General features: G+C 36.7%; 1 protein-coding gene across 3 annotated transcripts in view; it reads left to right on the top strand.

Annotated features, from left to right (window-relative positions):
- The window catches only part of LOC145683929 (uncharacterized), a 106603-nt gene that overhangs the window by 21569 nt on the left and 71718 nt on the right, over positions 1-13316 (top strand). For 2 of the 3 annotated variants that reach the window (XM_081755614.1, XM_081755612.1), the window contains exon 2: positions 690-817. In XM_081755614.1, the coding sequence (XP_081611740.1) occupies positions 776-817 (42 nt within the window). In that variant the 5' untranslated portion in view covers positions 690-775. Of the gene's footprint in view, positions 1-628; positions 818-13316 lie in introns of those variants that run through there. The other variant, XM_081755613.1, reaches the window with a different exon arrangement.

The following is a 13316-nucleotide window of genomic DNA, read 5'->3' as shown; positions in this document are numbered from 1 at the left end:
TCACAAACACATCCGCGAAAGCAGCGTTCAATATAGAAAGATTTATGTAATTTGTTATTTTTTTCTATTTTCTTATACATAAATCTTTTAAGGTTACAAATTAATCGAATGATTCAGTAATTATGTCTCAATTTTGCTTTGTTATTTGTGTTTTATATTCGCAAGTTTCATTTTATTTTTAAATATTCTTTCCTGTCACTTTCTTGAGAAGACAGAAAAAAGATGTCAGATTCTTCTTCATGCGGAGATTATAAATGAAATTATGTATTATACCGTAGGACGGTAATTTTAAAAGGTATTTTTTCTGCTTGTAGAGAACGATTAAGTTCATTGGAAGCTCATAGGAAGTCTTTCATCCCTATCGAACGAAAAATTTATTATGGGGACAGTAGGAACACTTAAACTTTCAATCGTGATGTATAAAAACACGTTCCAACGCGAATGAGAAATGTTATGGAAGTGTTAAAATAAACGTGAGCAAGATTATTCGTTGTAAGAAAACGAAAAATCTTCATGCTTCGTTGGTGTATAATAGCATAATAAAAATCTGTATCTTCCTGTTTCTGTTGCACGGTTTGGACAATATAAACGCTTTGATTGTAAAAAAAAGTTCTTTTATTGATGAAACCTTGGATACAATAGTATAGATGAATAACTCTTTTCCTTTTTTTAAAATTTTCTCGTTATAGGTCACGGCTTATCATTGTAAACATATACATTTGAGAGGATAAAAAACAGTTAATGTTAGTGTCGGAGCACCAACCAACACCAGAAGATGGCAATGTTGATATCCATCTTGATTTTTGCGGCTTGTCAGGTACGTTAAGATCTCTGAAAACTCCAATCATTCAATTCACATCTTTTTGTAGTTTGTATTCTTTACTGTAAAGGAATGTTTGTAATTAAGAATGAAAATATTTCTATTCTAATTACAATTAATTCCATTCTAATGACAATTATTATCAACTAGTTCCAGGCCCGTATTTATATATTGTGCTCCCCTGTACTCTAAATAATTTGCTGACCCCCAGAAACGACCAATATTAGGGTAAATTCAAAGTTTTTGGGGTCACTGAGATGAATAGTGACAGTTTTAATTCAATTCAACTTCAAGGTATTACTTCACTTCCCTGGAAGGGGCCAAGATTTTAAAAGTAATTGAAAACGACAGATACTAGTGTTGAATTCGTAGTTTTCGAGGTCGCTGAGTTTAACGGTGTCAGTTTTCGTGATGTTCAAGTTAATCCTCACTTCTTCGGGTGGGGTGGGAGAGGATGATGTTTTAAAAATAATCAGACAAGCTAGGTAATTAGTAACTTCTGTAATTAGAGCGAATTAAATTAACTTATTTTCTCGCGCCTGCGCAGGACTCTATGGGTAAGTTTTAAATATTAGTTTATTACGAACCTTAAAAAGAATTCCACAATTTTGCCGCCCCCTAAATTCTGCCGCCCTGTGGTAGAGCACAGCATAGCACTTATCTAAATACGGGCCCTGACTAGTTGAATCTTTGGCCCGCTTTCTTATCAAAGAGTGGCACATCAAAGTAGGTGCATTCCCCAAGGAATACATTAAATATAATTTTTCTCCTAAAGGCATGAGCAAACTGAGAGTATTGTAGTAATTAAACCATACCTCTTCGAAATAAATTTATTAGGTTATTAGGTAGCTAAACATGCGATTATAAAAATATTGATGTTCAAATCCATCTATAATTACAGGTCTTGTACTATTTTGAAACAATGATAAAAAATCAGGCAATATTGGATTTAAGTTGCATTTACATCGTCAGGAGTTTTAAATCGGAAAATTGTGTGTATAGTTTAACACCTATTAGCGCACGTAGAGGCAAGCGATAGCGCAGATAGTGATATTTATTAGCGTCTGGAAGGCAAGCGATAGCGCAGGTAGTTTTATTTATTAGCGTGACTATTTGTTATTAAGATTAATGTGAAGTACGGAATGAGAGTTTACCGTTTATTATTAGGTTATAAGTCAATTTATAACGAATTATAATGAATTTCCATCCCTCTTTTTTCGGTAGAATGTAACGATTTATAACCTCCATGGTTTCACAGATTAAGAGGACCCACCACTGCGAAATTAAAATACCGCGAATTTTCCAGTAATTATGTGATGTCTTCAAATAGATAAAAATAATCTAAAAGTGAAACAAGAGCTTGCTAGACAATATTATTTTACATGAGATACCGTTATCACGACTCACTTATCTGCTTTCGTTTTGCAGCTTTTAAGAAAATCGGCATATATTTTCGCGTTTTTATATGGCTACAAACGGAAAGCTACTAGGTATTTCACTCAAAGCTACGTGATAACGGTACCTCATGGAAAATAATATTGTCTATCGCGCTCTTGTCCCATATTTCGATTATCTTTTATATATTTGAGAATATCACATAATTACTGTAAAATTAGCGGTATTTTAATTTTGCAGTGATTAGGCCTCTAAAGTCAGTAAGCATAAATGTAACAGTTTTGACCACATAAAAGCTGAATTAATGACTATATTTACGCTTAGTGAATTTTTAGAATTATTCCATATACTACGAGTGGAATAGATTGTTATATTTGTCCTAATTTAGAAAGAAATATAATAACATCATAAATATTTTGCCCATTATTAGCAAGTCGTTTGTAGCTAACAAATCCTACCATGCAGCACGTTCTTCAGCTAACCTCTTTGTCTTCACTTACGAATTTTCTGTTTTATTACCGTTCATCAACTGAAACCTTTTCTCCTCCCTCTCCTTTTCCTCCTACCATGTCTTTTAGAATGTGGATTCCTAACACCATGACATGCCGCGTCCTCAGGTTGAGGGTCGAGGAGAAGGCCTCTAGTTGTAGAGGTTAGTTGCGAACATACTGAATAGACAGTCGCAGACAGACGGCAAGGAGTGGTCCTCCAGCTTGGGGATTTGGCGTGAGGCTAACAACCTCATTCTGTAAAAAGACACTTGTTGAGAAACATTCACAGAAGCCTAGGACCAGAACTGATAACAGCACAACCTCAGCAAAAGAAAATGGACACGGGATTTAGAAAATGGAATATGAGAAATCTTTATAGGGCAGGCACGTTAAAATAAGTAAGGAGTGAGTAAGAGAAATACAGAATGGATCTAGCAGAAATTCAGGAAGTTAGATAGGAAGGAAATGAAACTGTGAAGTCCGGAAATTTTACGTTATTTAACGGGAAAGGAAATAAAAATCACCAGTTAGGAACAAGGTTTTTCGTTCACAAAGGAATAATATCAGCAATTGAGCGGATTGAATTTGTTAATGGTAGACTTCACTTAATTTCTCTTAAGGACCGGTGTTGTGATACTATTGCTTTAAATCTACATGCCCAACAGAAAATAAGGATGACAATATAAAAGATAGTTTTTGCGAAGAAGTAGAACGGGTATTTGACCAACGTTCGCGATAACATGAAAATACTATTAGTGGACTTCAATGCAAAGGTAGGACGGGAGGATGTTTTCAAACCGATTATAAGGAATGAAAATCTGCATAAGGAAAGTAATGACAACGGTGTTAGACTCGTGAACTTTGCAACATCCAAAACCCTTATCGTGAAGAGTACAAAATTTCCACAACGCGACGTTCATAAACATACTTAGAAAAAGCCTAACCGAATAGAAGTAAAAATCGCTATAAAGAAATTAAAGAAATACATACCTCCGGATTTAGACGAAATTCCGGCTGAGTTAAATTGTGGAACAAGATATACAAATTCATTCACGTTATCTGGAATAAGGAGGAATTGCTAAAAGAGTGGAAAGAATCAATCATTGTACCAGTTCACAAGTCGATAAAACCGATTGTAATACTTATCGAGGCATTTAGGTTCTCTGAACATCCTATAAAATACTCTCAAACATTCTATCAGCAAGATTGACCCCATACACAGATGAAATAATTGGAGATTATCAATGCGGATTTAGACGAAATCGATCAATTATCGACCAGATATTTACCATTCGACAAAAACTCGAAAAGAAGTGGGGATAAGATACTTCGGTCCATCAATTATTTATTGATTTTAAAAAGGCTTAGAACTCAGTTAGAAGAGAAACATTGTACAATATTCTTATAGAATTCCTAATACCGAAAAAGCAAGTTAGATGAATTAAAGCATGTTTAAATGAATCCCAAAGTAAAGGCCGGGTAGGAAAATTCTTGTCCACAAGCTTTCAGGTCGAGAATGGCATAAAATAAGGAGATGCGTTGTCGCCATTATTATTCAACTTTGTCCTGTAGTACGCTATAAGGAAAAAGCAAAAATAGCAACCAGGGTCTATAGTTGAATTGTGTTCACCAGGGTATGATGTATGCTGATGATGCGAATTTAATATGAGATTAAAGGAGAACAATAGAAAGAAATGCAGAGGTCTTATTAAATGCTTGCAGGGACTTAAGTTTAGAAGTTAATGCTGAAGAAACTAAATATATGGAAGTTGTCGAGATCGTAATATTGAAAATTATGGAAGTGTTTTAAAATATTAAACAATACTTTTGATTAAGTGAATACTTTCAAATACCTAGGAGCAATATCAGCAGACCAAAACCATATTTACGAAGAAGTTAAATGTAGACTTAAAGCAGGGAATTTGTGTTAGTATTCAGTTTAAAACCTTTTGTTCTCGGGAATTTGGTTGAGGAGTTTGAAGCTTAAAATATATTTATAAAACGATAATCATGCCTGTTGTGCTGTATGCTTACTCTGAAGGATGAACGCAGACTGGAAGTGTTTGAGAACAAAATCCTGGGACAAATATTCGAAGGGAAATGGGAATGGTGAATGGCGGAAACTTCAAGGCGAGGAACTACGTAATTTGTTGTTTATGAAACATTGTTAGGGTCCTCAAATCTAGGAGGCTGAGGTGGGAAGTTCATGTAGCCGGAATGGAAGAATGTAGGAATGCTTTCAGTTTTAACTGGAAATCCAATCGGAAAACGACCATTAGGAAGACCTAGGCGCAGACGGGAGAACAATATTAAGATGGATCTCGCAGAAATAGGAATACGAAATAGAAACTGGATCCAGTTGGCTAAGGATAGAAGTGAATGGAGAGCTCTTGTGAACGCGGCTTTTATCGTCCGGGCTCCATAGACCATAGAGTGAGTGAGTTATAGCTTTTAGAATGTTTCTCGTGATACAAGTAATTCTCAGTCGATGTCCCATCCAATTTTCCTTCCTCGTTTGAATTACATCTCAAATGATTCCTTTCTTCTCTACTACTTTCGTAACTTTTTAAATTCATTTTCCGTGCGACTAAGCCAATTTTTTCATTTCTTCTCCGCACCCAAATTTCGAAAGCTTCCAAACATTTTTCATCCTTACTGACTAACTTCCATGTGTGTGTTCCACAGAGTACAATACTCCATGCGAAACATTTTGTGAATCTCTTTCTTAACTTTTGATTTAAATGCCCATAAAACAAAGTCCTTTTCTTCCTAAATGCTTCTTTGTTCATTGCTATACTTGCTTGTATTTCACGCTCACTTTTTACGTTCTTAATAATAATAATACCACGGATGTGTCAAAAAGTAGTCACCTGTTCTACTTGCTGTTTTCAGGATTCTATATTTGATACCCAACACTTCATTCCAATCAACATTGCTTTTGTATTTGTACCGTTTATTTTCATCCCATATTAATCGCAGCATTTTTACAAATGTTCTAAAATCTTATTCATTGTCATTTGAGATTACGGAAAAAAGTGCCATACTATTTGCAAACTATTTACACCTAATCAACCTACCTCCTACTTAAATATTACTGTTTTCACTATCTCTTCTAGATATGTATTAAATAATGTTGGTCATGAACAACATTGTCTGTCGATCTCCTCTTCTAATTGAACTATCTCTTGACAATTCTCACCCCTATTCTAATACTTCCCTTATTATAATATCTGGGGAATATTTTGACGAGAGATGCTTACTGCACCAAAAGGATCAGATCAAGACATTGCCATAGCCAAAGAAACATTCAATAGGAAAAGATTACTCTTAGCTAACAGGCTTAAATTGAATTAAGGAATAAGTTGGTTAAGTGTTATATATGAAGCATTGGACTGTATGGTCAAAGACTTGTACGTTACAAAAATTAGAGAAGGAATATTTAGAGAGCTTGGAAATGTAGTGCTGGAGGAAGATAAGGACAAAATGGACACAGAGTAACACACGAAGATGTTTTAAAACGAATAGGAGAGAAGAGGACGCATCTAGCCAACATCCTTCGTAGGAAAGATGGAAGGAAAGCGAGGAATAGGAAGAAGAACACAACTGATCGATTATTTGAAAAATAGAAAGATGAAGCTGAGGATCGAGAAACGTGGAAGGAACATTTCTGATCCGTAACTTAAAACAAAATACCTCATTGGTCCAAGGACGTGTCAACCGGCAGAATACTTAATAATAATAATAATAATAATTCTAATACTTACTTATTGGCTTTGTATGATTGTTAATACGAATATAACTAATTTAATTATTTCTCTTACGCCATTCACTACACTGGCTGGAAAATATTTTAGAAGTGATCGTTGAAATTGTTGCGGTAATAGATGTATAAATTACTAAAAGTTGAGAATTAACGAGACAATATAGAAGACTATGAGTCATTTTATTGTTTGCATAAGGGAATGCAGGTAACCAATGGTTATCTTGGGTATGATTGTTCTCCCGCCCAGATGCTTCTGAAATGAAACGTATTTGAGAAAATATACTCAGATAAGATGTCCTTGTGAGATACACCAGCGACAAAAGCGTATCTGAGTTGTCATTGTTTACTGTACGTCTGTATTTTTTTTGACACTCGAGGAAACGAACCTAAAGACACATCGGCAGGCCAGCCCAGTTAGCAGATGTTGTTACTGAATCACTTCTCCAAGGTTGTGATTTCGGTTGCAGTTCTGTTCAATGGTTACGCTTTTATTGCCAAATGGATTGGAATCAGACTAATAAAAATAAGCTCTAACGTTGTCATTAAGCACATAACCAACCAACTAAGAAACAACCAACCAACCAAGTAACCAGCCAATCAACCAATCAACCAACCAACCAACCAACCAACCAACCAACTAACCAGCCAATCAACCAATGAATCAACCAACCAACTAACCAACCAATCAACCAACTAACTAACCAACCAACCAATCAATCAATCAACCAGTAGATCTCAGGAAAGTTATTGGAATTGAACACTAAGAGGTGAAACCATGTTTTTGCTGTTGCGAATCCCAGAGAAGAGTGGGATCATTCATTTTGCCATTATGAAGGTTGCTATTACAGTACTCTCCTTAATTTTAGTAAATAAATGTGAAGAGAGTGCGATGATACACTTTGATGGCGAGAACAAGTGACGGTTGAAGATGAATACATATTTTGAGGGAAGGGCTAGTGAGGATTTGCAAAACTGTGCATTTCTGGCCTGTACGTGGCGGAAATATGAATCTCATTTGCATTCTCTAATATCATTACCACAATCTATAAAAAAAACAACAACATTGTTTGTTTCTAAATATGCAGCTTACAAGTTGAAAGATGTTGCATTTAGATGTGACGGATAATTAGTGTTCATAATATATTAGTAATCTTTGAGAATTTTTATAAAACAACAGTAGGAATGTAAGAAATTTCAAACTACAACAAAACTTTTATTGTTTCTAATAAATTGACACCATATTGAAATTTAAAAATGCGTTAAATAATTTTCTTTAGTTCAGGAAAACCTAAGACAGAAATGTAAAATACTCCAAAAGCCAACAACGTTTTTTAAACGACTTTTCAGAGGGGCAAAACTGAACAGAACTAGACCTGTCTCTCTGACAAGTGACCTGAATTTTGGGAGACGGCGTGCGTGTGCAAGTATACATATAAATAGCGTGAGTGATTTCGTACGATGTTTCCATGGCTTTCCATATTACATTTACTTAATTTAGGTATAAATTCTATCTTTAACAATTAATCAGTTACTGTAAATACTAAACAGTTAATATAATTATTAAAATCATCACATATTTAATAATTTAACGTAAACAAGAAGAGGCTTTCAAGATTACTTTGGATTACCCTTTTGACGAAGGCGATAGTAGGATGACAAATACATCTCCTATTTTAAATTATTATTTTTTTATAACTTTGAAAATATAGTTATCATTATGTATATAATCACAATCTACGAATAATACGTCTAAATAACAAATTAAGAATTATTTATAAATGGCTATCATAGACACGAACTTTCTAATGTAATGAACATGTCACTCTGGGAGAAGGTACTACCTCTCGGAGTCTGACTTTTTCACGTTATTACAGAAAAGTGAACAGTGAAAGAACAGTGAAACTATGTGTAGTAGGGTGGAACGTTTTGCACTTTTGTTGGAAATTCGATGACGGCTAGTGCGGAAAAGGTGCCATTAGACCTTATTGATTTTTTTATTTTTTTTGGACAACCCCTTACCTTGCCCCAACGGACTTAAAGATTTTTAAATACTTGGTTAGGCAACACGCACAACACCAATGACAGAAAAGCTACTTGTGGTCGTTTTTAGAGTTATCTGATGGCTATAATACAATTATTTTATTAAAAGAAACTTGTAGCAATTCCAGTAAATAATTTTAAAATGTTTATGAGTCAAAGTAGAGTCATGTTAGCTAAGTTGTTGGAATTAATGTGCAGATTTTGTTTGGAATGCCACGTTAACGATGATTATAGGCATAGACCTTGATATAACACGATTTTCTTTGAGCAACTCTTCGCTTGTTATATACACCGACAGCAAATGGCATCTAGCGGCAGGCTACACAACTTCGTGGTCGCTTACTTTGGCCACGCTATTTCAGCGTCGTCTCAACGTCCGGCTCCGTCCAGAAGATTCGCGCACCTCCCGCTCGCCTCGTTGGCTCCAGAACCTACGGCGACGTTCCTAGAACATTCTCGCTCGAATGGTATAAATATTGCGCGGTGGTATAAATATTGCGTACTTCGGCCAACCGATCCAACAGGCCAGTTTATTGCAGCTTAAGATTTAACTGTTTTAGTCCGATATTGTTTCTGTTAAGACAGAGAATTTGTGCATTGCATTAGTGCGACACGATTCAGAGACATTTTGTTTCCAAGTTCGAAAGGAATGGAAAGCAAGATGAAGAAAAAGCCTCATAGCAGACCAACGCGGGAAAGTGTGAAACGAGGCTTATTTGGCACTCCAAGTGAAATGAGTGAAGTACAGTTACCCACGTACAGTGACGTTATTTGACATTATCATTGGTTTCGAAATGTTTTAAGTGGTGACGAAAGAGTAAACAAATTACCAGTGAGTGACATTTGTAAACTAGTTGGACAAAGAGTTGTATATATTTGGTGTAAATCAAGCATTCCTGTGGTTTCAGTAAAGAGAGTTTTTCACATGCTGAAAACATTTTATAATAAGTGTCGCACCAAGGAAAAACATTTCAGTCTGCAACGACAAGAAACAAAACTTTGTGCAAGGTTCGCTGCACACGCGGAAAGGTCTCTTTTTGATATTGCGTGTTGCAAATGTAAAACCGCCGAAGATTTCAACTGTGAGAGGGCACGCAAGATTCCAAAACGAGAATTCAAGTTTCTTTTGGACCAGAGAACATCACGGAAAATAAGCATTGGTAACATTGACGTCCGAACAAGCAAATCTCTGTCAAGGATATTTTCTCGTAAAGTGAGCAGATTTAACGGGCATACAACCAAGAAAGACGCTGGAAGTGTTGAACCAAGTCCATCAACTAGTGGGATTAGGAATAGGCACAGGTCAAAGATACTGATGTCGTCAGGCAAATCCATCGAAGCTGTTGAGTCGGGAAGCTCGTCGGAATCTGACTTCGAGGCGCGACCAAAAAGGAAACATAGCATAAAGTGCATCTGTCTTCAAAATACAGCGGAGCAGCATTTAGAACTGGAGCTTCAGACAGAAGGGTAGCTTTGATCGCTTCTGCCGTACTTCAGGACGCGAGCCTCATAACGCCAGAGGACAAAAGTCTTGCTGTTGACAGATCTAAGGTACGAAGAGGAAAAAAAAAACTGGGAGAGAAGATCCAGAGAGAAAAGGCTCACTTAGGCCGGGCGATTACAAGTATCTACTTCAACGAAAAAGATGATGCAACTCTTGTGCAAGAAAAAAAAATAACGGCAAACTACGAAGACGAGAGGTTACAGAAAAGCATATCACAGTTCTATCGGAGTCCGGTTCAGAATACTTGGGTCATGACACGCCTAAGTCAGGCATTGGCAAGGATATTGCCGACTCTATATTGGGACTTTTAGAGAAGAACCAGTACGACGGGTCAAGTCTTGAGTCAGTCGGCAGCGATGGTGAAGCCACGAGTACAGGATGGGATAACGGCTTGATAAGTCAGATACGAAGATCCTTAGGATAGGAACTGCAGCATCTTATTTGCCTGGTTACTGAATTGGATGTTGGGACGACCGTACCCAAAGCATTTCCAGCACCATTGGAAATAAATCAAAGGATTGTGAACGTTCACCGATCGTCTCCTTTACACCCATTCCCGTTGAATGGGTGTCTGAAATGGAGAAACCAGATGCTTTAATCAGCGACCAGAACTATTTCTTTGAAATTTGTAAGGCTGTTGCTACAGGAATGTTTACTACCAATCTAAAAACAGAAAATCAGGACCATTATCACATTCACGATGGCTTATATTGCCCTGTAGGATGCTTCGCCACTACATCAGTACTGATAAACCTAGTTCAAGTTTGTGTCTACTTTGCCAGTACATTGTTAAAGTATACGCTCTCATCTGGTTTTCAATACGGCGAAATCCTTCGTGCGAAATGGGCACCATGTATCTGTTTAGCATAGTTAAGCTATCAGGTTTCCTACCAGAAAATCTACAACACATAGTTCCTTCTGTTCTACAAAGAAACGGATACTACGCTCATCATGAAAACCTGCTGATGAAAGCAGATGAAAATCCACATATTCGAACGTTAGGCTGGAGAAGGATAAAAAAGTGCCGCAGCCAGAAGACTCCGAGATCAAGCCAACCACGTGACTTAATTGTTCCGTAATTAAACTTTGCAGTGAAAATTACTACATCATGATTAATTGGCCTAATTGTCTAACAGAGCAGCCAATCGCACGAAACAACGAATCAGCAGCTTGAAGAAAACGTCCAACTTTCAGCTACTTTAACAACATTTCCTTGCAATAGTCAAGCTGTGGAACGCACAATGAAGCTGGTGTCCGAGGCAGCGTCGAAAAAGTGCGGCCAGAATGCAAGAGATATCTACGTTTGAGCCAAACTGAAGCCTAGAACAAGAATGCCCCGCTTCGAGACCAAGAACTACGTGGCCTAAGGTCAAATGTCAGCGTATGCATACTTCGGAACTCGATGTGTGACCACCTCCAGGTGGTGAGTACAGGGTTATGTTGCGTACAGAGCACAATAAGCGAAGATTTGCACAGAGAAAATCGTGTTATATCAAGGACTATGCCTATAATCATCGTTAAGGTTGTATTAAAAAAAAAAAAATCTAGACATTAATTCCAACAACTGAGCTGATATGGCTGTAGTTTGACTCAAACATTTTAAAATTATTTACTGGCATTGCTACAAGTTTCTTTTAATAAAATAATTGTATTATAGCTATCAGGTAACTAAAAATGACCACAAGTAGCTTTTCTGTCATTGTTGTTGTACATGTTGCCTAACCAAACACTTAAAAAGTCCGTTGGGGCAGGGTAAGGGGTTGTCAAAAAAAATCAGTAAGATCGGTGCCCCTAATGGCACCTTGTCCTCACTAGCCGTCATCGAATTTCCAACAAAAGTGCAAAACGCTCCACCCTAAACTGTAAGAACATTATATCAGACTAGAAAGAACAAAAAACATATATTGATAATAATTAATATTGCCAAATCGCATTTTGCAATAGTTTTCCAACTTTGGGTGACCAACTCTGTTGAATGAAGGTCATAACCAAGCTCGGGGAAAATGTGGCACCAACAACGTTCAAGGTTAAGTCTCGGCCAAATGATGAATAAACTCGGTTTTAGCTTGAACGGCTAAATTTGAGGGTTTAAACTTCATTGATTCAAGTAAGTCTGTTTACACGCAATAATGTCTGTATTTTTCCATTAATGAAATTAAAATACATTTCTTGTGTTTGAAAAAAAAAGTTTTGCTCGTGGTTTCATTAATTTTTCCATCACAATTACGATCACTGAAATTAGACAACTGACAACTCTATGCACACAATCTCGAAAGTCGAAAAGACTGGCACGCGTTTTGCTTTCTTTATTTGTTACTTTGTTAAACGAAGATCAGAGACAAAAGGCGACAACCAATCAGAGTCGATTTTACAAATTGACCGAAGTTTACTTAAACGAGATGTACTAATCTTCGTCTTTCATTGGTGCAACAAAAGTCCTGGAACCACGTTTAAACTTGAAAGTTTAATGTTGAACGCATTTGAGTGAACGCTCGTTTAAACTTCGTTGGTGCACACGGCTATGAAAGAGTTATAACTTAAAACTAGTATTTTGATCTTAGTTACTTTTGCTAGAACGACGACGATATACTCTTTGTGTGAATACTAAAAGACGAACGTAAACTTCATACGAGGTAAAATAATTAATGAGCATTAATTTAACAATTGTCATATCTTCTACCACAAGAACAAAAGTGCTTTCCCGTGTAGCCTAGTGTCTGGGCCACGGTAAACGGGGTTCTGGGTTCAATTCCCAGGAAGAGGGTCTTAACATTTGAACAAACTACTGAGGTTCGGGCTTTATCTTAGACTCTTATATTCTCTCTGAGTTTCAAAGGGACAATAAACTACAGCCAACAAACCAAAATAACAAACGTACAATGGAAGCAATTCATAATTTAATACAATAATTCGTGAGTGGATGATTTGGACGAATGCCTGTGTCTTTGCAAACTCCTATTAGAGTGAACCGGAATTTGAGTAGCACAGGAAACGCAGGGAAGGACTTGCAGGGCAGCTGCCAGAGAGTAGCAAAAGGTCATGCTGCCTCGCAAAAATAGCAGATAGAATCTAGAAGAGTATCTTCATGATTGTCAATATGTTTGGTTCCCCAACTTCAATAAGTATTCTATATAGTTCTTCGCCTGATCTCATTTGGTTGATTTTATCTTCTTCTGTGATGCATTTGAGCTTCGCAGCGTTCATGTTAAACTGCAAGCTTACTGCCTGTTGCCCAGAATTATGTCCCAATTATAGACAGATATGTACGCCACATTAAATAGCAGCTTGTCTAAACTCTTGTTC

The sequence above is a fragment of the Thermobia domestica genome, chromosome 4 (genome assembly GCF_964235325.1).
Source record: "Thermobia domestica chromosome 4, izTheDome1.hap1.1, whole genome shotgun sequence".
NCBI lineage: Eukaryota > Metazoa > Arthropoda > Insecta > Zygentoma > Lepismatidae > Thermobia > Thermobia domestica.
Note: the sequence above shows the minus strand (reverse complement) of the source record. Positions and strands in the feature narration are given on the sequence as shown.